Source organism: Patagioenas fasciata, chromosome 10 (assembly GCF_037038585.1).
Source record: "Patagioenas fasciata isolate bPatFas1 chromosome 10, bPatFas1.hap1, whole genome shotgun sequence".
Classification (NCBI taxonomy): domain Eukaryota; kingdom Metazoa; phylum Chordata; class Aves; order Columbiformes; family Columbidae; genus Patagioenas; species Patagioenas fasciata.
The window spans coordinates 4909637-4929938 of NC_092529.1; the positions used below are offsets into that span (position 1 = coordinate 4909637).

The 20302-nt window shown below is 59.7% G+C and overlaps 3 protein-coding genes across 7 annotated transcripts; 1 reads left to right on the plus strand and 2 right to left on the minus strand.

Annotated features, from left to right (window-relative positions):
• Nucleotides 1-74: 74 nt before the first annotated feature.
• Nucleotides 75-4610, minus strand: KLHDC8B (kelch domain containing 8B). 3 transcript variants are annotated; one of them, XM_065845590.1, is made up of 6 exons: nucleotides 4507-4610; nucleotides 3341-3810; nucleotides 2322-2486; nucleotides 1881-2105; nucleotides 1519-1632; nucleotides 75-716 (listed from the first exon to the last, which is right to left on the minus strand). In XM_065845590.1, exons 2-6 carry the CDS (start codon nucleotides 3711-3713, stop codon nucleotides 520-522), a joined length of 1074 nt encoding a protein of 357 aa, XP_065701662.1. In that variant the 5' UTR covers nucleotides 3714-3810; nucleotides 4507-4610; the 3' UTR covers nucleotides 75-519. The 3 variants fall into 3 exon arrangements, with proteins under 3 accessions (XP_065701662.1, XP_065701661.1, XP_065701663.1); XM_065845589.2 differs by having other exon boundaries at nucleotides 4405-4554; XM_065845591.2 differs by having other exon boundaries at nucleotides 1531-1632; nucleotides 4405-4553.
• Nucleotides 4611-4999: 389 nt separating this feature from the next.
• LOC136105858 (uncharacterized) lies at nucleotides 5000-9074 on the minus strand. The gene is made up of 5 exons (XM_065845745.2): nucleotides 8870-9074; nucleotides 8414-8799; nucleotides 7696-7856; nucleotides 7189-7321; nucleotides 5000-5649 (listed from the first exon to the last, which is right to left on the minus strand). Exons 1-5 carry the CDS (start codon nucleotides 9024-9026, stop codon nucleotides 5446-5448), a joined length of 1041 nt encoding a protein of 346 aa, XP_065701817.1. The 5' UTR covers nucleotides 9027-9074; the 3' UTR covers nucleotides 5000-5445.
• Nucleotides 9075-9271: 197 nt separating this feature from the next.
• Nucleotides 9272-19386, plus strand: CCDC71 (coiled-coil domain containing 71). 3 transcript variants are annotated; one of them, XM_065845330.2, is made up of 2 exons: nucleotides 9272-9382; nucleotides 11809-19386. In XM_065845330.2, the coding sequence occupies exon 2, from the start codon at nucleotides 11870-11872 to the stop codon at nucleotides 13055-13057; it is 1188 nt and encodes a 395-aa protein (XP_065701402.1). In that variant the 5' UTR covers nucleotides 9272-9382; nucleotides 11809-11869; the 3' UTR covers nucleotides 13058-19386. The 3 variants fall into 3 exon arrangements, with proteins under 3 accessions (XP_065701402.1, XP_071669070.1, XP_065701405.1); XM_071812969.1 differs by lacking the exon at nucleotides 9272-9382 and adding an exon at nucleotides 9423-11360; XM_065845333.2 differs by lacking the exon at nucleotides 9272-9382 and adding an exon at nucleotides 9423-10933.
• Nucleotides 19387-20302: the final 916 nt, after the last annotated feature.

Below are 20302 nucleotides of genomic sequence, written 5' to 3' on the forward strand. Positions count from 1 at the left end.
GGGTTTCTCAACAGGCTGCAGCACATTGCTGCTCAGAGCAGGATAATCAGGGATGACACAACTCCCAGCAGTGGTAAAATTCCACATGTTTCATTTATTCGAGGTGCTACGTCACCTCCTAGGCACTGAGCTACAGGGCACCTCTGTGCTACATGAGACATCAACTGGGTCTACGACGACACAGCACTCACTGCTACACACACGGCACGGACACGCCGTGGCACAGACCAGGCTGGACGGGGCAGTGCAGCAGTGACAGTCCTGTTGCTGCTGGTCCCACCGTGCCACCAGCCGCGGCCCTCCCGACAGGCAGGATTTTGCCGAGGGCTCCATTGCCACAGTGGTGCAGGAGCTGAGAGGGGTTTCCGAAGCCCAGTGAGAAGCCACGGCTGCTCCAGCACCCGGCGTTGTGGGACGGCAGCTCCCAGGAGCCAGGTCACCCACGCACCGGTGTGTGCACACCCTGTCCCCATCTTCAGGCACTTGGTGCTCGGCTGGGGCTGGTCCCTGGGGCCCCGCTCAGGGCACCTCGCGCAGGCACAGAGCCTCAACGGCGCCGCTGGGGCCCTGGGCCACCCCACCGACGACAAAGAGAAGGCTGGGCGCCAGGCAGCTGGAGCAGGAGCAGCGGCCAGTGGGCATGGGGGGCAGCGGCTCCCACTTCTTTCGTGAGAGGCTGAACCCTTCCACCGAGCCCAGCGGGCAGGACTGGTTCCCTGTGGGAGATGGATTGGCATCAGCACCCCCACAGCCCTCTGCAAACCCCACGCTCTGTCCTTCCCCCTGCACATGCCTTTGATGCCCCAGCTGGAGCCCCCAGAGGCAGCTGGTCCCTGAGCCCCAGGCTGCAGGGGCTCTGTGATCCCAGATGCAATTAGCTGGGGCACAGGAGGATTAGCGGTGTCCCCACAGGCAGAGCTGCCGGCACCGATGCTGCACTGTGGGCTTTGCCCCTGCAGCCATCACCAGAGAATAAAGGAGGGCAGCTCCCACTCCACAGGGCTCAGAAACTATGCCACACTGCAAGGATCTGACCAGCACCACTCACCTTCCCCATCACCTCCTCCTCCCTGCAGCAGGAGGTCTGGCTCACTCTAGGCGAGCTCAGTGGGGTTTGGCAGCTCTCGCTGCAGGGCTGGGGGTGCTGCGGATGGCACTGGCTCTCTGGGTAGCCCTCTCCACCACATCCGTGTGGCTGAGTGACAGCACTGACCTTTCCCCAGCTCTCCTGGGAGAGGGATGTGGTGCTGCAGCCCTGCGCAGCAGGGCTGAGCAAGCCTGGTGTGCTGCACATGAGCTGCGGAAAGCCTGGCTGGGGGTGAAAGGGGCGAGCGGCTCAGTGGGGGCAGCCTGTGGGGCAGGGCAGTAGGGTCACCCCAGCACTTGGGGGCACAGGAGGGTCGCAGCTGCAGACAGTGTCGCAGCAGCCCCGTGGTTTCACACAGCTGACCTCCCCACTGCGTGCAGGTCACTGATGTGCCACAAAGAATGGGGACAGGAACGTGGCCACAGTCCTACCCCTGGCATTACCGAGGCCACCCACGGCCACCACTCTTCCTCCCAGGCAGCCAGCCACAAAGTCAGCTCTCTTCTCCCTCATGCGGATGGCACGGCTCGACTTGCTCCATGCACCTGGGGATGAGAAGGTGTGAGCATTGCCCGCCAGCGGTCCTGTCCGCACACGGAGGTCAGGACATCCCTGGGCCAACAGCTCACCAGCCAGGGAGTGCAGGGCAGGACTCGCCACAGGTGTAAGGGGCTGATGGTCAGAGCGTGGCTGAACTGTGTCCCTTGGGCATGGACACCCCTCACCAAGCCTCAGGAAGACATCTGGGACCTGCCGGGGATGCTCCCACCCCACCCAGGGACACGGCACTCACCCTGTGCGGGATCAAACATCTCCACGGTGTTGACAAAGTGGGGACGGGAATAGAAGTTGTGGGGCCCTGGCTGCTGCAGCCCCCCCAGGCTGAAGACGACGCCATCAGCCATGGCGCAGGCGGCGAAGGCGCGGCGGCTGGGCACGCTGGGGTAGCGCGTCCAGCTCCTCGTCTCCAGATCGAAGGCCTCAAAGGCGGTGACAGGTAGCTTGCCCTGTCGGCCCCCTGTGCACAGATGAGATGCTGCAGCTGTCGGTGCCCCAAGCCAGCACCACTGGTGGGTTCAGCAAGCAGGATGGGGCCCGCCACCTGCAGCACTGGGGTGGGAGGGCAGCATGGAGCCACCCCGGGGTGCACCAGGTTGCTCCCTGGCCCGGGGAGACAGCAGAAGGAGAGGGCAGGGGCACGGAGGGACGCTCAGCTTGCCCCAGCAGCACCTACCCAGGACGAAGATCTTGTTGCCTTGCAGGAAGACAGAGGCCCCATAGCAGGGGGTGGGCATGGAGGGCAGTGGCTGCCAGTGGTCCTTCGCTGGCTCGTAAACACGGACCAGGGCCTGGGGAGAGGTGTCTGCACCCATTCCCCCCAGTGCGTAGACAGCCCCATCTGTAAAAGAAGCAGTGGTGAGGTTGGGGTGACCGTGGGCAGCACCACAGGGTGGGGAGCCTTCCCATGCCCTCCAGGGCAGGCAGCATGGATGCTGCTGAGTCCCATGGCTAGCTGCCACCCTAGGGTGACCAGGGGACAATGAATGCAGCCAGGCCTGAGCACAGCAGTGCCCTGACCCTGCTGAGACCCTCTCACCCCCCTCTCCATCCCATCCATCAGGCACAGAGCGGAGCACAAGGCCATCGGCTCTAATTATTCTCGGCAGTACCATCTCCCTGGAGACACCATGGCAACTCAGTCATGCTGCCAAATCCTGCTCCTGCTCCCGGCACGGCCAACACCTCTGCCCGCTCCCACCACTGCCCTGCTGTCCCCTCCGCCCTGCCCAGCCTGCTGCAGCCTGGAGCCGTGCCACAGCATCCTCAGCCAGCGAGCAGAGATGGGCACCACATGTGAGGACCAAGCTCGGCTCCTGACACGCAGGCTGCCAGGCTGTGCCAAGGCTCGGGGGCTGCTCAGCAAACTTTGAACAAGAATCACAACATGTTTGACGCACAGCACGTCGAGCTGGGCTGGAGCGGGGTGTGTGGCTGGCCCAGCACGGCTCCCAGCCAGGGCAGCTGGGGATGGCTCCTGTGCCCAGACGGGCTCTGCATCACCCAGCCTTGGGCTGCAACAGGGCTGCTGCGGCTGGAGCATGACCCTGCCATTTAGTGGCAAGTTCAGCTGCTGGATAAAAGCCTTGTGCTGCACCCCAAGCAGCAGCAGGATTCAAATCCCACTTGAGCATCCCTGACCCTGGCATCCCTGCTTCTCCAGGCTGTGGAGCCAAGCCTCACACCAGCCCTCACCTCTCTGCACGGCTGAGATGCCCATGGAGGGCTGAGCCAGCGCCGCCTTCTTCTCCCACTTGCCCTCATCCACATGGAAGACCTCAACGGAGGCAAGAGGGCTCTGCGTCGCGTCCACGCCACCCACCACCAGGATCTGCTTGCCCAGGGAGAGAGCAGCGGCGCCGGCCCGTGGCGTGGGCAGTGGTGGGAGCGTGGTCCAGCGCTGGGCTGGGATGTCGAGCACCTCGGCGGCACCCAGGGCTCGCCCACTGCCCCCGCAGCCGCCCAGCACGAAGAGCTGCCCGTCGCGGTGCACAGCGCTGCAGTACACACGCCGCGTGGGCATGGCAGGGAAGGCGGCCCACGCAAAGGCACCCGCGCATGCCGCCATGGGCCGGCTCAGCCACCCCGGGTGTCCCCGGGCCCTGGGCCTGCTGTGTCACCCATCCGGCACGGCTCGGTGCTGGCCCAGCTCTGCCCACCGCCTCCTGTGGGGAGAGCACCCAAGTCAGCGCCCAGGCACCCACCACTCCCCCCAGCCCCAGTGAGCCAGCCCCCCTTGGTGGTGTGACAGCTCCGCGCGGCTCCCCACCTGCATCCACCTGCGTTCCTGCTCCTCTGGGCTCCTCACCTGCACCCACCTGGGCTCCTGCTCCTCGGGGCTCCCCACCTGGACCCACCTTTACCCACCACCCCAGGGGTCCCCACCTGTACCCACATCCCCGGGGCTCCCAACCTGCACCCACCCAGGCTCCTGCTCCTCAGGGCTCCCCACCTGCACCCACCAGGTCTCCCATTCCCTGGGCTCCAGCTTCCCAGGGCTCTCTGCCCATGCTTACCGGGGCCCCTGCTCCCCGAGGTTCCCGCACCCGGGCTCCTGCTTCCTGGGGCTCCCGGTGCACAGCCTGCACCCGCCAGGACTCCCACTTCTCGGGGTTCTCTGCCCGCACCCCTCGGGGCTCCCAGCTCATGGCCCGTATCCCCCGGAGGCTTCCGCTCCCCGAGGCTCCCGGCACACCGACCTCACCCCCCGGCGGCTCCCACCCGCAGCCCGCACTGCCCGGTGCACCGTCCGCACTCACCGGCTCTCCCCGGGCTCCCGCCCGCACCCCTAGACCGCCGCTCCGGGGCTCCCCGCGCCACCCGGCTACCGGGAGCGGGGCAGGGACCGCGGCCGCGCTCACCTCTCCACCCGCTCCGCTGCTCTCCTCGCCGCTTCACGCCGCCGCCCGCGCCGGGCCCGCCCGCTGCTGGTGGGGGCGGTGCCGCGCCCGCCCCGGCCCCCGCGCCGGGACCCCTCCCCTCCGCCCGGCCCTCCCGGGGCCCCTCGGTGCTACTGCCGACCCACCGTGCCCCTGCCCCGGTTATCCCGCCCCGGGAGAGGGGCCGGAGAGACGCCCCCTCCCCTGGCTGTGCACTCCCCGGCTGCACGCTGCTGGTGCCACCCTAGCACCGGGCTCGCAAGCCACCGTCCTGCCCCGAGGAGTGGCCTCTGCCTGTCTCCCCTGTGGGGCTGTCGGGGACAGGACGTGAGCTCAGCCCCACTCTGAGCACAACCACACTGGGGTGGCTCAGCAGCGTTAGGAAGGTGCTCACGGGTCCGAACCCACTACTGTCACCTTTGCCAGCCACCAGCATGGGCAGAGCCAGGGGCAGGCAGGAAATAAACACCAGAAACAAGCTAGAAAGGTTTGCTTTAAAAACAGGCAGAAGTGACATGGCATCGCTAGCTCTGCCAAGGACAACACTGCAGTGCAATCAGTGCCCAGGTGTGCCGCCGGTAACACTGTGCTTACCCCAGCACCCACTCTGCATCGGCCACCGGTACGGGAGCAGGAAGGGAGGTGTGAACACTAGTGTGGTTCTTGCCCTGCCAGGCAGGCAGCCAGCTCCCCACAGCACTAATGAGGAAAGGAAAGCTGTTTCCTCCAGGGATCCAGTCATACAAGCTCCCATGGTGCTTGTGCTTGGGCATGGAGGTTCCTGGCAGGACTGGTTGGGCGCATCACACATGGGACAGGGGACAGCTGGGAGCAGCAGCCCAGCACGGGACTTTGCCTGCATGCATCAGGAAGCAAGAGGTGTCCCAATCCAGAGCCCCTCAACCTTGCGAGGTGGCATCGCTATCCATCCCACTGCTGGCTCAGCGTGTCCTCCTCTGTGCAGGCCAGGTAGTGGTCATAGTTCTCCTCGCACCTCCTTACGCAGCGCAGGAAATAGTCCTGGTCAGCAATGGCCTCCAGCAGGTCGGTCTGCACCAGGCAAATGTCGTACAGCTCCGAGGTGGGAGCACGCCTGGGGGTCCTGCTGCCCCGCTCCATAAACACCTGTGGGGAGAGAGCAGCATCCAGAAGCACTCACACCCTCTGCAGGCAGCAGTGCCAGGGCCGTGCCCAGCACAAGCACAGAGCCTGGCAGCAGTGCACGCACCCTACAGTGCTCCCTGCCCTCCTCCTCGGCCGGGAGCCTTCACATTGGCTGTGGGTCGGTGGCAGAGGGCAGGGGCTCCCATCTCCCCTCCAGCAGCAGGTGAAGTTTCTCCAGATTTCCCCTCTCTCCCAGAAACCACATTTGGCTCCGAAACAGCGTGTGGCTGGGGCTTCCCTAAGGAACAGGCCACACCATGTGGCTGGAAGAAAACAGCTCTGTGGAGCAGCCGACCCCAGGAAAACCTCTGCCAACAGCTCTTCCTCTGGCTGCCACAGCTTGTCGCACAGGAGGGAACAGGGACTTCACCTTCTGATCTTTACCACAGCCTGAGTTCACCTGGCAATCTGTTTCCCTCCCAGTGTTGCTCTGTCACTGTCATTGACACTGGGACAGCTCTGCAGAGCTGTTAACGCAAGAGGAGGGGAAGCTGGTGTCCACCCTACCGATCCTGGTTGCAGGACAGCAAAGTCCCAGCAGTGGGGACGAGCCCCGGTGGTGAGATGCTCAGCTGCCGCCCAGACCCCAGTGAGATCTGCTGCCACCAGAATGTGAGCCTGCCTGTCTCACCCGGGGTGGGGGTAGCCCTGGGGGTGGCTGCATGCCTGCCACCAGCCAAGCAGCCCAACTGACCAGCCATCCTGGCTACAGATGGTGAAAGGAGGAAATCCTTGATTAGGGAAACAGCCCGAGGCTGAATTGCAGCAAGTGGAGCTGCGTGAGCCACGCTCTGGCTGCTGCAGATACACAGGCAGCAGCTGCTGCACGCAGGGGCCTCGGGCTCTCAGCAGAGCCATCCACAGGAATTCCCTCGAATCAGGCAGAGCACAGACCAAAGCCTGTTCCTGACAGGTCTGCTCCAGGCTGCGACAACTCCTGCCACCAGCTATAAATCTGTGAGCTGAGAGAGCTTGTATGGAAGGGAATATTCAACGAGAATTCCATGCCCTGCCACTTCTCAGCTATCAACTGGCAAATGCTGCCAATCATTCACTGGCTGCTGCAGGTTCCCTCTGCCGTGCTGTCTCCTCCCAGATGGAAATGGTCAGGGATTCAGCCTTGCCTGTGGATCTGTGGCTCTTGTTAGGGCACCGACAGTTGCCCAACTGCCAGGTGCATTTCTGTCTGCACAAACATGCTCTTTTCCAAGCGCCCTCCACTACAAATGCTTCCCTTCTGATTCGGTGCCACAGACGAGTTGCAGCTGTGCCCCGAGTCTGGCTGCTGCTGCCACTGCTGCCGGTAGCAGGGCTGACTCGTCCAGCACAGCAGAGGTGCTCAGCAGCGAGCACAGGCAGCCAGTACCTGCTGTTCTCTGCTGACAGCCAGTCTCACCCTCCCCATGCTCTCACAGTTATGCAAAGGGAAGAAAACATTTGACCCCCTCCCAGGGACACCCCCCAGCACAGCTGGCACTGGAGGGGCCTTCAACCGCCTACCTGGGGATGAACAATGGTGTCCGCATCATCCAGCCGGATGTTGTCGTCGATGAAGATGTGGTGAACGCTTGGATCATGGGGGTCGATCCACAGGGGCTTCCCACCTCGGGAAGAGAACTGATTTCTGGCCCACCTGAAACAGCACGTGTGAAAAGGAACAGTCAGGGCAGGAGAGGGTGACAGCAGGTGACAGCAGGCCAGGCTGCACTGTGGGCTCAGGGCAACCTCTGAGCCAGGGAAGCAGGATGGAGATTGTCCCATCCTTCTGCCCATTGCTGCCTCCTGAGAAAGAGAAGCATTTTGCAGCTAGGTGAAAAATCAGAGGGTCTTGGGAGAAAACCAGGAAGTATACCAGAGGACGAGGACCCAAGGAAAGATGCGAGAGCCTCATCAGGCTTCCTGTAGGCAAAATGGGGAGCAGTGACGGGCCCCCACAACTTAAAGACCTCAGAGAATCATGGGACAGGAGAGAAGCTCAATCCACTTCCTCAGTGCCCTGTTTCTCACCAGTCAAAGTGGTCTTGGAAGCCTCCGATTCCCTCCAAAGAGCTGAAGTATTCGTAAAGGTTCCTTGCACCTTCCCGGCTGGTCAGCCGCTCTGCTCCCCTTGTCAGCACCACCTCCCGCTTGCTGCAGCGTATCTGCCCAGGGGTGAGGTCCACCGAGAGCTGCAGGACCACAGAAAGCAGGAGAGGAAAGGTTTCCAAAGCAGACAGGTTGGTCTGTGCACTGGCACAGACAACCAGCAGCAGGTGGGACTTCCCACCACCACAGCACAGGAGGACAGTGTTGGCGGGAAAACAAGATGCCCTCCCTTGGGACGGAAAGGTATGAGCTCCTGGCTGCACGCTGTCCCTGTTACAAACTGCTTCAACGCTCCACAGAACAAGTGAAAGAGCTTCTGAAGCTTGTTCCTGCCCGGTGTGCTGCCAGGGACAGAGCATGGCTGTGGTGGGCTCTGAGCCAGCAAGACTTGCTCTGCTGCTGCAGCCCCTCTCCGGGAGAAGGGATGCTCTGTCCCATCCGGGATACCCCAAAGCAGACCTTTCCCACTTATGCTCCCCCTCGCTAACAGCTTCATCCTGAGAAGCCACTGCATTTTCTCTCTGCAGAAGCCACTATTTTTAACAGCAAGCCGGCTTGGCAGCTTCAGAGCAGCCCGGCATGGGGAGCTCTGCACAGGTCCCCCTTCTGCAGCCTGCTGGGTGCTCAGAGGATCACTCACCGGCACGTCCCGCAGGGCGGGGAACTGGGGGTGCTGCCCGGCCAGGGCACAGCTGACGGCCTGCAGGGCACGGGGCAGGTCGGTGCCGAAGGTCCTGAAGACGACGGCAAACGCCCTCCCGTCCCGGTGCAGGGCATCCAGGAGGCGGAAGAAGGCAGGCAGGAGCAGGTGGTAGCGCTTGCCGGCTTCCCCCTGCACCGAGAAGACGTCGTGCGACCGGCCCGGCCACTCCAGCAGCTGCAGGTGTCGGGCGTGGAGGTCACTGAAGCGGCGGCCCGGGCCGGTGTCGGTGAAGGAGGGATCCCGGCCGTGGCGGCTGTAGTAGCTGAGGGCGCCGGGGCAGGGGGGGCGCAGGGACGGCCGGTCGCTCACCCACTGCCACTCGCCTGCAAGAGAGAACCCGCTCAGCCGCCACCGCCACCGCCCCCGCCCGGCCCCGCAGCCCCCGGCGCTCACCGGCGGCCCCGGCGCGGCCCCAGGTGACGGTGCTAAGGAAGGTGTTGAGGGCGGCCCGCGGGCCCTGCCCGGACACCGCGTCCGCCGCCACCACCGTGTTGTTCAGGTCCACGTGCAGCACCAGCCGCCGCTGCTGCCGCCCGGACCCACCGCTCATCGCCACCGGAACCGGCCCCGCCACCGGAACCGGCCCCGACCGCGCCGCCGTTACCTGGACACGGCGTCGCTTCCGCCCAGCGCCACTTCCGCCCGGCGCCCCCTGCCGGCCCGAGCATGCGCCGCGGGGCACCGCCGGCCACCGGCGCCTCGGCCGCCGTTGCCATGACACATTGACATGGTCAGGGGGCGTGGCCGGGGCGCCGCGGCCGAACCGGCTCCGTGACAAGTGGGCGTGGCCCCGTCCCGCGGAGGGGGGCAGGAAGCGGAAGTAGGCGGTGCTTCCGGCGCTCCACGGGCGGCCATGTTGGAGCGGCGGTCGCGGCACAGCGGCGGGTGCGGGTCTGGCGGCGGCCGGTAGGTTGGGGCCGGCGGTGTCCGGGCCCCGCGCTGCCGGGCGAGGGCGCTGCCGAGCCGCCCGGCGGGGCAGGCGCCGAAGGCGAAGTCACGGCGCTGCGGGCCCCGCCCCCCGTCGCCCCCCGGGCCCGGGAGCCGGCGCGGGCCGGACGGGGGGTCAGAGCCGCTGTCTGCACCAATCACCTCCCTCAGCCCCGCAGGGCGCACCGGCCCCGGGCCGCTCTCCCCGCCGCGGGGCCGCTCCGGCCGCTGGGCCGGGGACAACCGGCCGGGGAACCTGCCTGCCCGTCCCTACCGGGCCCGGGCGGGGCTGTGCGGGGAGAGCGGGCGCTCGGGAAGGCGCGTTCTCTGCCCCGAGGGTGGGTCGGGAGAGGCCGAGCGGGGGCCGCCCCCGCCGAGCCCTCCCTGGGCCTCCCCACCCGGCTCCATCCCTCAGGCCACCCCAGCCCCATGTCCCGGCCTCGGCCCACCGGTGTGCCCGGAGGAGCCCTGCAGAGCCGGCTCTGAGCCTCCGAGCCCACGCTGGCATCGCCCGAGCGCTGCGGGAGTGTCCTGCCAGCCGGTGGCCCGTGCCAGGAGCGCTGCGGGTCCCAGCACATCCCCCAGGAGTGTATCCCGTGAGGGAGGTCGCTGTGGGGTGTACAGGCTCTCTGGGATCTGCCTGTTTGCAGCCGGCTTTCGCTTCTATTACAACTTGCACTGCACAAAACGAGACCCAGCGGATCGATATTGGGATGTCCCGTCCCTGATGAGATGCCATGGCCTCTCCGTTCCACACCAGAATACCCCGTGAGGTGTCCCAGCTGTTCCTGGGCTTTCTGCACCCTGGAGTTGATCCATTTTTCAGCCTGTTGAGTGCACTTGTGCTTCTCCGTTGGTTTCTCCGTCTCTACCAGATCAGGATTAAGCTTTACGCCCTTGTTGGCTTCACTGTGCCTGCTGCTGCTTGTGCACTTTGAAGGTGGCACGTCTCACCGCTGACCGCGGCTCTGCCAGAGTGCTTCCCCACCTGCCTTCCCTCCTCCGTGGGAGACACCGCGCCTGTCGCAGAACAACTGCATTATCCTCCTCCAAATCCCGTTTCTGCCGTGACGTCTGCAGAACACTTGACTGAGATTAGTCTGTCATGTGGAGGCTCTTACCCCCCCGCTGACCTGTGTTTCTCCTTCTGTGGCTGCTTTTGGCTTGTGCCTCTTCCCGGCTTGTGCAGCCAGTGGCACAGACAGCGGGTTGGCGTCGGCACTCCTGGTCTATGGGGCTGTGGCGAACCCGGGGTTCTGGGGCACGTAGCACACGAGTATTGCCTTGCTGTGTCTGCTCAGGCACTAACTTTTCCATCATGGCTTTCTTGCCTGCGCACTGCTCTCTGTGACATTGTCTCTGACATCTTCTGCATTTCCCTGAAAAAGATTAAAGGATTTTCTCTGAATCCTCCTTATTATTTTGAGAGATATCAGTGAAGCTAAAGATTTTATAACTTCTCAGCGCAGCATCCAGCTGTGGAGCTGGCGAGGCCACCAGCTCAGTGTGACAGGATTGGAGCTCTCTCAGGTGCATCACAAAGTCCTGCCTGCCTGCTTTTCAGTACCTATTTTTAATTTAAAGCAATAATTAGTGCTTTTGTCAGACAGTTGCGTAGTGTCCTGGGTGTGATCCCAATGTTGTCCGTCAGGTCGTTGTACCCTTGTCCTGGAGACGTGTGTTTCCTTCCTGCCGCCCTGCTTGAATTTCCTGCTTCCTTCTTGCTTGGCAGCAAGTGCCCTGGATCAACAGCAGTTTGCTGTGACAGCAAGTTGTTGGAGCAAGAGGACAGCGAGGAGCGGTGTTACCACGGCGTTCAGCATCAGTGCAGCGCAGCTGAAACAGCCTCCGGCTCTTGCCATCGGCTCCTCAGCAGTATGCTGCAGCTTTGACTGAGACTCGGTCAATTTTTGAGCAGAACCAATTAGGATGTTGGAAGATTGAACGTGACGGGGCTGTAGGTGCTCAGGCTGCTTAGTGTTGAGTTGGCTGGATTGTGGTGGTCTCTGCATGCCCAGGGAGAAGGTTCAAGGAAGGGCTGCTTTACCCAGGGAAAGATAAAACCTGGCTACCCAAATTTGGGGTGTGTTAAGCTTAAACTGTAAAGGAGCTGCAGATTTTACTGAGTTTACCACTGGAACCCTTCATCTTGGGATGGGTTGGATGGGATCGCCCAAAATCTTTGTTTAGGTTTTGAGGATATTTCTGCAAGAGATGTAGTTTTGTTTCAGAGATAAATCAGTGATGGGATTTTCTTGATGATGCCTCTGACGTACGTTGTGCCCAGAATCTGACCCAGTGTTTATGAGTAGCCACGCCTGGGCTTAACAGTTTCAGGTCCCTGCTTAACAACACAAGATGATTTCAGTTGCTGTAAAACTAACTATCTTCTCTCTCCTTTTGAGGTGTCAAGGGTTATTTTTCCAGTAGTTTGGACCTTTTTGAAGCACCCGCTTGCCTAATGCCATGAATATTGCAGTGAACAATGCAGAAGAAAAAGCCGTCCATTCCTGGTCGAGAATTTCCTCTGCGGGACAGAAGGTGCTGGAGGAAGCCCTCCGAGTCTTCAACCCCATGTCCAAGGACCTTTCGGACACAGAGACCCAGCTGGTGGCCTTCATTCAGAGCCTGAAGGAGGAGGGCTACCAGCCCACGATCCTGAGGAGTAAGGATGTGTACGGGTACAGCTCGTGCACGGCGGACACCCCCGATCAAACAAAAGAGAGCGCCCCAAACAACTGCGCCAGCGAGACTGCCGGGAGCCCGGTGAGAACCGCCACAGCTATGGCAAAGGTGTCCGCTCCACCGGCCAGTGTTTCCCTGAACTCTTCGAAAGTCTCTGCTCAACCTGTCTCTAAAGGGGCTTCCAAAAATCTCCTCCTGAGCTCCTTGAAGCAGACAAGATCCCGCACGTCCAAGGCTGCGGCAGTGGGTTTCCCCTCGAGCACGTATCCTGACGTGTATCCAGCCATGAGACTGTCGGTGGTTCTGGAAGCTCTGGTGCCGCTGAAAACGACTGTGTCCTGCTTGGAGTCCAAGTACACGCAAGGGGGTCTTGGGATCTCACCCACCGACCTTAAACTCCTCAAGGCTTCAAGTCCGCTGAGGCAGTTTTCTTCAGGCAAGACCACTAAAATAGCAGAAGGTAAGGGGTACAAACATCTGATAAAGAAAGCACCAGATTCTGCCGCCCTTGCTTTAAATCTTCTGAAGGGACCAAAGGGTGGTGTCCTGCAGGAGAGCAACGCTTGCAAAGCCTCGGGAGTCCTCAACGGGAGAGTCACAGGCACCTCCTCCCAGGGCTGCACCGCAGCACCGCAGTCCAAGGCCTTGAAAATCAAAAATAAGGAAGCTCTGGTGGGGAAGACAAAGCGGAAAGACAGCAGCACTTACCGGGAGAGCACTGGGGAGAAGAAGAGAAGAGCTACAGAGGCGAAAGAAGCACCGCAGAGGAAGAAAGCAAATACTGTTCCTGTCCAGAACAAATCTGGACGGGCTCAGAGCAATTTGAACCTGCTGAAATTCTGGGCCATCAAGGTGGGCAACTCTTCCTCCGACGATGAAGTGAGGAGGAGAGCACAGAAGATTCTTAGGGTCAACCTGTCTCCCGTGATCCGAATTCAGCCCCTGTCCCAGTCTCACAGCGTCCCCTGACTTTCTTCACTTCGTCACTTTTTTTTAATTTGTAAGTAAATAAAACACAAGCCCGGCACCAGCGTGCAGGGAAGTTCTAAGAGCAACTCTGAATCTCTGGTGCCTCGTGACAATATGTCAACTAACCTGCAGACAGAGCAGCCTGCCCTCGCACTGCTCCTGCCGCTGCTACGCAGAACCCACTGCAGAAGTACAAACCCCCTTCAGGAACGTGGGAATGGGGACTCTGCCCGCAGGGAGCTGAGCAGGTCAGGGGGCTCGCTTCCCGTGGGTGCTTTTCTGAACGTCTGCGCTCTTGTGTGCAGGGGGAGAACACGGGACTTGTTCATGACATTGATGCACTGTGATATTGCTCTTTTTCCAAGCTGTACGTTTACTGGTTTTATTTTGATCAAATTTTATAACTTTATTATCTATAAATCTATATATCCATATATGTGCATATGGCCCAGGAACTGTGGGAAGACAGAATTCCTCCCTCCCTCTGGGATTGGGTTCAATAGCTTTTTTTCCCCCTCTCCTTCAACTGGTCTTTTGTTGGAAGGTGCCAGGATTTCCTTGTGATTCAGTGTTGTGACAGTCTGTTCTGGGCTCTCTCGAGCAGCTCAGACTTAGAGCCACTTGTTCATCTCCAGGAATGCCAAGTCATTTGGAGAATTACCAGCTGGTTGATGATAGTTTTGGTCATACTTTTGGTATTACCTCTGTGTTGGAGCAGGCGGGTGTTACAGGGCCGTTTCCTGCAAGTCCGCCTGATGTCTCTAGGTGCCTCCTCTGTTCGTTGGGAGCAGAAGCTCTGAACTTCTGGTAGGAGTTTGCTTCCAAAGAGCGATTCTTCCTCTGCACCCAGCGTTGCTCCGCTCTCCTGTGCCCCAGGTGCAAACGTAGAACATGAACTGTGACTGGTAGAGCCAAAGAGCTGAGAGTTGTTAATAAGAATTGCATGAACCGTCCTGCCCACCCTGTAACTGTGTTGCTGTTGCTGGATATTTCAGGAGCAGGTTTGAGGTGTTGGTAGAAGATACGGGCTGTGTTTGAGTGTATTGGTTACATCTTGCTGGTCCCAGAGCTCAGTGGGTTATTTGAGCCTGAATTAAAGCAGAAAAGTGGAAAGGTTGAGAGGATTTATGGCATAGCACTTATGCATAGAGAGTTTCTTTCTGTCAGTTTGTGGGGGTGAAGCAAGAGGAGGAGAGGTGAGCACTGTGTTATGGTGGGTGACAGCTCTGCTGTGCTGTCCGGGATGTTGTGAGGAGGTGTGTGGCGGGTGTCAAAGCTCCCAGAGCGCAGGCTGTCCTGTCCCCAGGAGTCACTGCAGAGCCGCTGCAGGTGGCTGTGCTGACTTTCCTGCACTGGAGACACATTACCAGGTGGGAGCACAGGCTGTGCACTGGTGGAGGTTGCACTGCTCTCCGCAGGGAGCGATTTGCAAGCTCCAGGAGAAACACCATGTTAGAGTGGTCAGTGCTGCAGCTGTCACCTGCAAGGGACGATCATTGCCCTTGGGGTACTGCAAAAGCAGAACTTGGTGGCTCGGGGAGAGGGAGCAGCGTCCAGCCAGGTGCAGCCATGGCTCTGTGCTGCCGTATGTTCAGATCTCTGCAGCAGTGGGCTGGTAATCCACTCATTCTCTCACCAGCTCAAAATACCAGTTGTCTGACCCAGTAATCTCTGTGGACGTTGGCTGAAGGGATGATCTCCCCTGGGCAGCCCCAGCTCCTTACGTTTCAGCCCCTCCCTAGCACCTGACTGGATTTCAGCACTTTGGAATGGGGCTCAGCATCTGATCCCCTGCTCAGAGACGAAAACTGGCATGGAAAGGAGAGTGAGAAGGTGGGGAAGCTGGGCGTCCCAGGGCTCAGCCAGAGCTCTACCCCCTCACCCAAGTAGAACACGGTGGAGGTTCTCTCTCTCGAGGGATGATTGGAGGCTCTGAAACACACACTGGAATCCTGTGTGGCTTTACTGTGCATGTCTGAGTTGCTGTCAGAGATCATAACTTGCAGTGCTTGAGACTGACCTGTGAATGCCGCTGGTTGGCTGCAGAGAAGGAGGAAATATTTTCTTCTGCTTCTGTGTTTTAAAATGCTCTGGCAGAGAGTTCCCTGTCCAGACATGATGCTGGACAAACAGGAATCCTCCGTCACTGTTAACTGGCCAAAAATTGCTTTGTACCTTTTGTTCCCACTCCTTCAGACCTTTCTCATTCCCACGCTCTCAAATGCCAGGTCTTGAAGTCTTGCACTGGAGTTTCTCTTTTTGACTGTTTCCCGAGCAGGGCTCTGAACTCCTGCCTGCGGTATGGCTGTCTGACAGGCCGCTCGGCGGCTTCCCCTCTTCCCAGCCCCTTATAAGGACACTGAGAGCTCTCTGGAGCCTCTTTGTGCGGTGCAGACATCCCAGCTGAGCACCCGGCCTCCGGTGGGACAAACAACCTTGCGCATACACGGCTGAATTCGGGTTGAGGTTGCGTTTCCTCCAGCCTGGGCAGGAAGCCGAGCACCCGAGGCCGCATCCCACCTCTGCGGTGTGTTTGTTCCCTGGCTGCACTGCTGCCTGCCTCCCCGATCTTCTCCATCACCTCTCATCTTCCACAGCTTGAGTCTTTGCCAGTCAAGGATTTGGCTTGTGCTGTTGCTTAACCCATCCAGCACAACACACTGCCTTAGCTCCGTGGGAAGGGATGAGCATTACAAATGCTTCTGTGTCCCTGAGGCTCCTGCCAGGGAAGTGAGCACCCCGTGGCTCTGTGCTCGGGGACTTGCTTGTCATCAGTCCAGTCTCTGTCAGCTTCTCTGCACATTTCTGACTAGGCAGTGCTGGAGGTCAATTCTCTGCCCTCCTCATGTCTCCTCTTCTCCCTCACAGGTGATTTGGGGATTTGGCTGGAAGGATTATCATAGAGTCACGGAATAGTTAGGGTTGAGGGAACCTTCAAAGCTACAGCAGGGACATCTTCACCAGCTCAGGTTGCTCAGAGCCCCGTCCAGCCTGGCCTGGGATGTCTCCAGGGATGGTTCATCCACCACCTCTCTGGCCAACCTGGGCCAGTGTTTTGCCACCTCCAGTGTAAAAAAATTTATTCCTTGTGTCTAGCCTGCTCCCAGCATCCTGGACCTTAGACGCTGGTGTGTGGAAGGCTCCAGAAGGGGCTGTACTGTGGACGCTGCTGTCTGGTGTTTAGGGAAGGTGAAGGGTTTGATCAGACCTAAGACCTGATCTAATCAGAACTCTACCTCCAGAGGTCCCTTCCACCCTGTTTATTCTGGGACAGCAGAGAACCACTTGCCTGCTGGGGACCTGCGCAGCAGTAACTGGCAGGGCACATAGAAATGCCTCGCCCGGAGGGCAGCGATCCCTGCTGAGCATGCTGTCTGCGGGTTGTTCAGACCTGTTTCTGTATTAGTCACTTTGAATTCGTCCAAGTGCCTCACCTGGCCTACGCTGTTCCTGGGCACCATGACAGCTGAGAGCTTTGGGGACTCTTTTAGGAATTCTTTTACTGCGTGGATTTGTGCCACTGTCACTTTGAGAAATGATTCAGCCAGCGGTCAAAGGGCTGTTCTTCCGACTGAGTTTGTGGAAATCATTTCTCCTTTTATTCAGCTGCCAAGAAGCGAGAGTTTATGCTTCGCCTCCACCAGACAAGGTCCTCAAGCTTCCTGCATGCCTCAGATGTCCGTCAGCGGAGCCCGTGGGGAGAGCAGATTGGCCAGCAGGCAGCCGAAGGGCAAGCTGACATCAGATGCCAGTTGAAATCACATTGTTAATTGGTAGAAATGTTTTGAAGCTCATGTCCACTGTGATCGTATTTCACCTTCTGCCACTGCTTTCAGTTGGAAAAGTTTCTCCTCGGCCTCTTCCCTGCAAGCCATGGAGCATGATGCTACTGCTTCCAGATGGTTTTCCCCATCCCCACAGAACCTGCTGCCGTAGTGATCCTTGTACAGAACTTTGTAAGCACTTTTCTGCAAAATAAGAAGGGATTATTTTATTACTCCTGTTTTGTAGCCCACTGGTGGTATTTCAGCATGGGGAGGAGGTGTGTGCTCTGTTAGCATTGTGAGCACTTACTTGGCTGGATAATTTTCAGACCTGAACTGAAGCTGCCCCTGTCCTGCCCCATGTTCCCCAGGCCCCTTTTGCACACCAGCAGCACTTCCCCACTGGGGGAGCCGGTGGGAGTCCCTGTGGTCCACCTGTGGCAAGAGGGGCTGGGCGGTTTGAGTTTTTTGGGCTTGAGGACGGAATTTGGGCAGTTTCAGTTGTGATTTGTGCTGTGTTCAAGGCCAGACCTTGCCAGCATGTGGTGAGGTGCAGCCACTCCAGCTGCTCCCCGCCTTGGGTCCGTGTTCCCTGCCCTGCGTGGGAGCTGGGCCTTTGGCCATGGCACAAGGGACACATGGGGACAGAGAGCGGGTTTGTCTCTCAGCTGCAGCTGGACAGGGTGACGTGAGCTGGGCAGCTTCCTGGCCAGGAGGGCAGGTTTTGGTGGGAGGATCCTTGATTCGGTTGTGGTTGGAAGAGTTGGTGCTGAGCTGTGCGGAGCAGCTCCCACTCAAGCAGGCTGGTTGGTTTGTGTGGGAGTGACGGTTTCTGTGTTGGTCTCCAGAGCTGCTCTGGCCTGTTGGCTGCTGTGGTCAGACAGGGATGGTGCTTGGGAGCTGAGGAAAGAACTGTTCTGGGTCACCTCAGACCTTCTTGACCGTGCTGCAGCCCTTGGCTTTGTGAGCTGGGTGGGCTGGCACCACCGTGGAGACGTTCCAGGGCAGGTTGCTCCCTGTTCGGGACTCTGTGCTAGAGTGCACCATGCTCAGATTTCCTTTCAGAGCTTGCTCCTGTCTGGAGCTGGGTGCTGGTAGGAAGGTGCCAGGTGCTTCACTGGCTGGTGGAGCAGAGACCTTGTCCCATAAAGCAGGAGAGCCAGCCCTGGTCACTGCCTCACCCCCCAGTGTCGAATGAACCCTGTTTGTAGGTGTGACTGCGCTAGCACTCACAGGCCAGCTGCTGCCTCCAAAGCCCTGGTGCTCACATCAGACTGCTCCGCTTGCTTAGGAAAACCCAGGTGGTCTGGTAAAAAAGCGAGAAGCTGAGATTAGAGGAAACCAAAGATGCCAGTGGCACCTGGCCAGCCAGCTTCTACTCCGGCTGCAAGAGATCTGCCAAGAGAGGAGCCAGGTCAGTGCTGTCTCATGGCGCTGCCCAGCTCTGTCCCTGCCTGCTGTCCCAGCCTGTCCCGCCCTGTCCAGCAGTGCTATGCGGGTGCTGATGCTGCCGGCTGGGGGCATGGGCGAGTGAGGGCCCTTTTGGAGCAGGTGCCCCTCCTAACTCTCGGTGTCCGTCCATCAGTCACACACACTGGCCCTGCTCAGTGGCCGAGGGGCAGGTCAGCCGCTCCATGGTCCTCAGAGCCCCCTGTGTGTGCTGACTGGTACCCCTGGCAGGGGCTTAGCACTTCCTCCCTGAGCATCCAAAATACCTTCCTCTGCGGGGATGATTAGGCCTTGCCCCAGGGAGTCCCTTCAAGGCCTTATTATTGTCTGGGACTTTCTCCTTGTTGTCTTAATTGGCCCTTTCCGCTCCTGTTGCTATAGACAGCCCCTGTGAGAGTCCGGGGATTCCCACAGTCACAGTCAGGCATGTGGTGCTGTTGTAAAAGAGAAGGTGCTGCAAAGCCACCCCAGAAATACCTCCCCTGCCCCTGCCCCACCATGCTGCCCAGCCCTGGGACGGGACAGTGTTGGTGGGAAGGCGCAGTATGCGACACCGATCCCTCCCAGTTCCTGGTGCGGCACAGCAGCTGCTCTGGGCGACGTGGGGGCTCTGGGTGGGCACAGCCCAGCCCCTTGCACTCGTCCCTGCCAACCATTGTTTCTAAGAGCTGTCCCCACACCACAGCATGACCGACCTGCTCCGGCTGGGACTGGTGCTGCTAGCTCAGCCGCAAGCGTACCCTGGTGTTCGGGGATCCCGAGCAATGTGGGGAGCAGCGACCGCAGCCCAGAGGTGGGCGAGTAACAAACTTTTGTATGGTGAATTTACAACAACTGACCATCTTGTTCTTGAGTGAACTTTTTACTGTTTGATTTGTTTGTGTAGAATGTTTCCGAAGCTCTATTAATGTTTAATATGAGGCTGGGCTGCTCCACACTCAGTGTTGTATATTTTGGAATGGCATTGTTTAGTGAAAAGACAGTGTTAGAATTATTCTGCTCTCTGAAGGGAATCGGACAAAAAACAGACTGTCTTTTTTCTTACATGAAGTGAACTTTTTGTTATGAAGTCCTAGCAGGTGTCCAGCCCTTCAGTAAAATGGTGCTCAGAACTGCCCAGCGTGTCCAGCTTTTCTTTGGGTCCCGCCAGACGGCTCCTCCCAGCGCCGTGTGAGCTCCGTGGGACAGTGTCACCCGTGTGCCCAGCCGCTGCATGGGGCACACTCAGCTGGAGACCACCTCCCCAGTGCCCCCCAGTGAGGTTTGGGGATACCCCGTTAAAGAATGCCTGGTTTGGGATGGGAAATGCTCCAGATGAGTCCCACTGGTGCTAAACTGGCGTGAACTGGCGTTAATCTGCATTGCAGGTTAGTTTCTAGAAATGTGCCAGCTCCTGTCTGCCCGCCCTCTGACTTTTCTCTGGATCTGCCCAGTCTGCAGCCGGGACTGTGGGGCCGCTAATTCAACAGACACACTGTTGTTCACCCGTGTGCGATCCGGATCCTCCAGTGCACTGACCTGGCACTAACGACGGTGGGACCATGGCCCCGGGCAGACACCAGGTCCCGTGCTGGAGCTCATTCCTGGGGAAGGGAAGTGGTTAACCGGCTCTCTTTCTCGTTAAGGATGTTCAGGGAAGTGTTGTCCACCCGCTGAGCACACTGAAGTCAGTCCAAGCGGGGCTGGCCAGGCGTGAGAGGCTGCCTCAGGAGCTCAGAGGCTCTGCTGAGGCATAGTGGGGGGCCCTCCTCTGTGTGTCCCAGAGCAGCGAGCGCTGCCAGGTTCTACTGCCACCCCTCCGAGCTGTCTCGTTCTGCTGATGGTGAAAGTTCTCCGACCACTGCTGAGGGGGGCTGGTGGAGCCCGGGGTGCCCAAGGGAGCGGGAGATGCTCAGCAGCTTTGAAACGCTCATGGCCAGGACTGTGGCAGAGCTGCCCCCAGACACATCACCTCCATGGGCAGACACAGGGCACCCCCACACATTCGGCTGTGGGGCGGCTGAGGGGATTGCAACTCAGGATGGGAAGTCCG

What these genes read in the sequence shown, in the direction of transcription:
- KLHDC8B (XM_065845590.1), bottom strand. Translation starts at nt 3,713, where the DNA reads ATGGCGGCATGCGCGGGTGCCTTTGCGTGGGCCGCCTTCCCTGCCATG. An exon ending in CATCTCAGCCGTGCAGAGAG is followed by an intron (nt 2,487 to 3,340) that starts GTGAGGGCTGGT and finishes CTTCTTTTACAG; the next exon opens with ATGGGGCTGTCTACGCACTG. An exon ending in TGGCCTCGGTAATGCCAGGG is followed by an intron (nt 717 to 1,518) that starts GTAGGACTGTGG and finishes CATCTCCCACAG; the next exon opens with GGAACCAGTCCTGCCCGCTG.
- CCDC71 (XM_065845330.2), top strand. Translation starts at nt 11,870, where the DNA reads ATGAATATTGCAGTGAACAATGCAGAAGAAAAAGCCGTCCATTCCTGG.
- LOC136105858 (XM_065845745.2), bottom strand. Translation starts at nt 9,026, where the DNA reads ATGAGCGGTGGGTCCGGGCGGCAGCAGCGGCGGCTGGTGCTGCACGTG. An exon ending in GGGCCGCGCCGGGGCCGCCG is followed by an intron (nt 8,800 to 8,869) that starts GTGAGCGCCGGG and finishes TCTCTCTTGCAG; the next exon opens with GCGAGTGGCAGTGGGTGAGC. An exon ending in CCGCCCTGCGGGACGTGCCG is followed by an intron (nt 7,857 to 8,413) that starts GTGAGTGATCCT and finishes GTGGTCCTGCAG; the next exon opens with CTCTCGGTGGACCTCACCCC.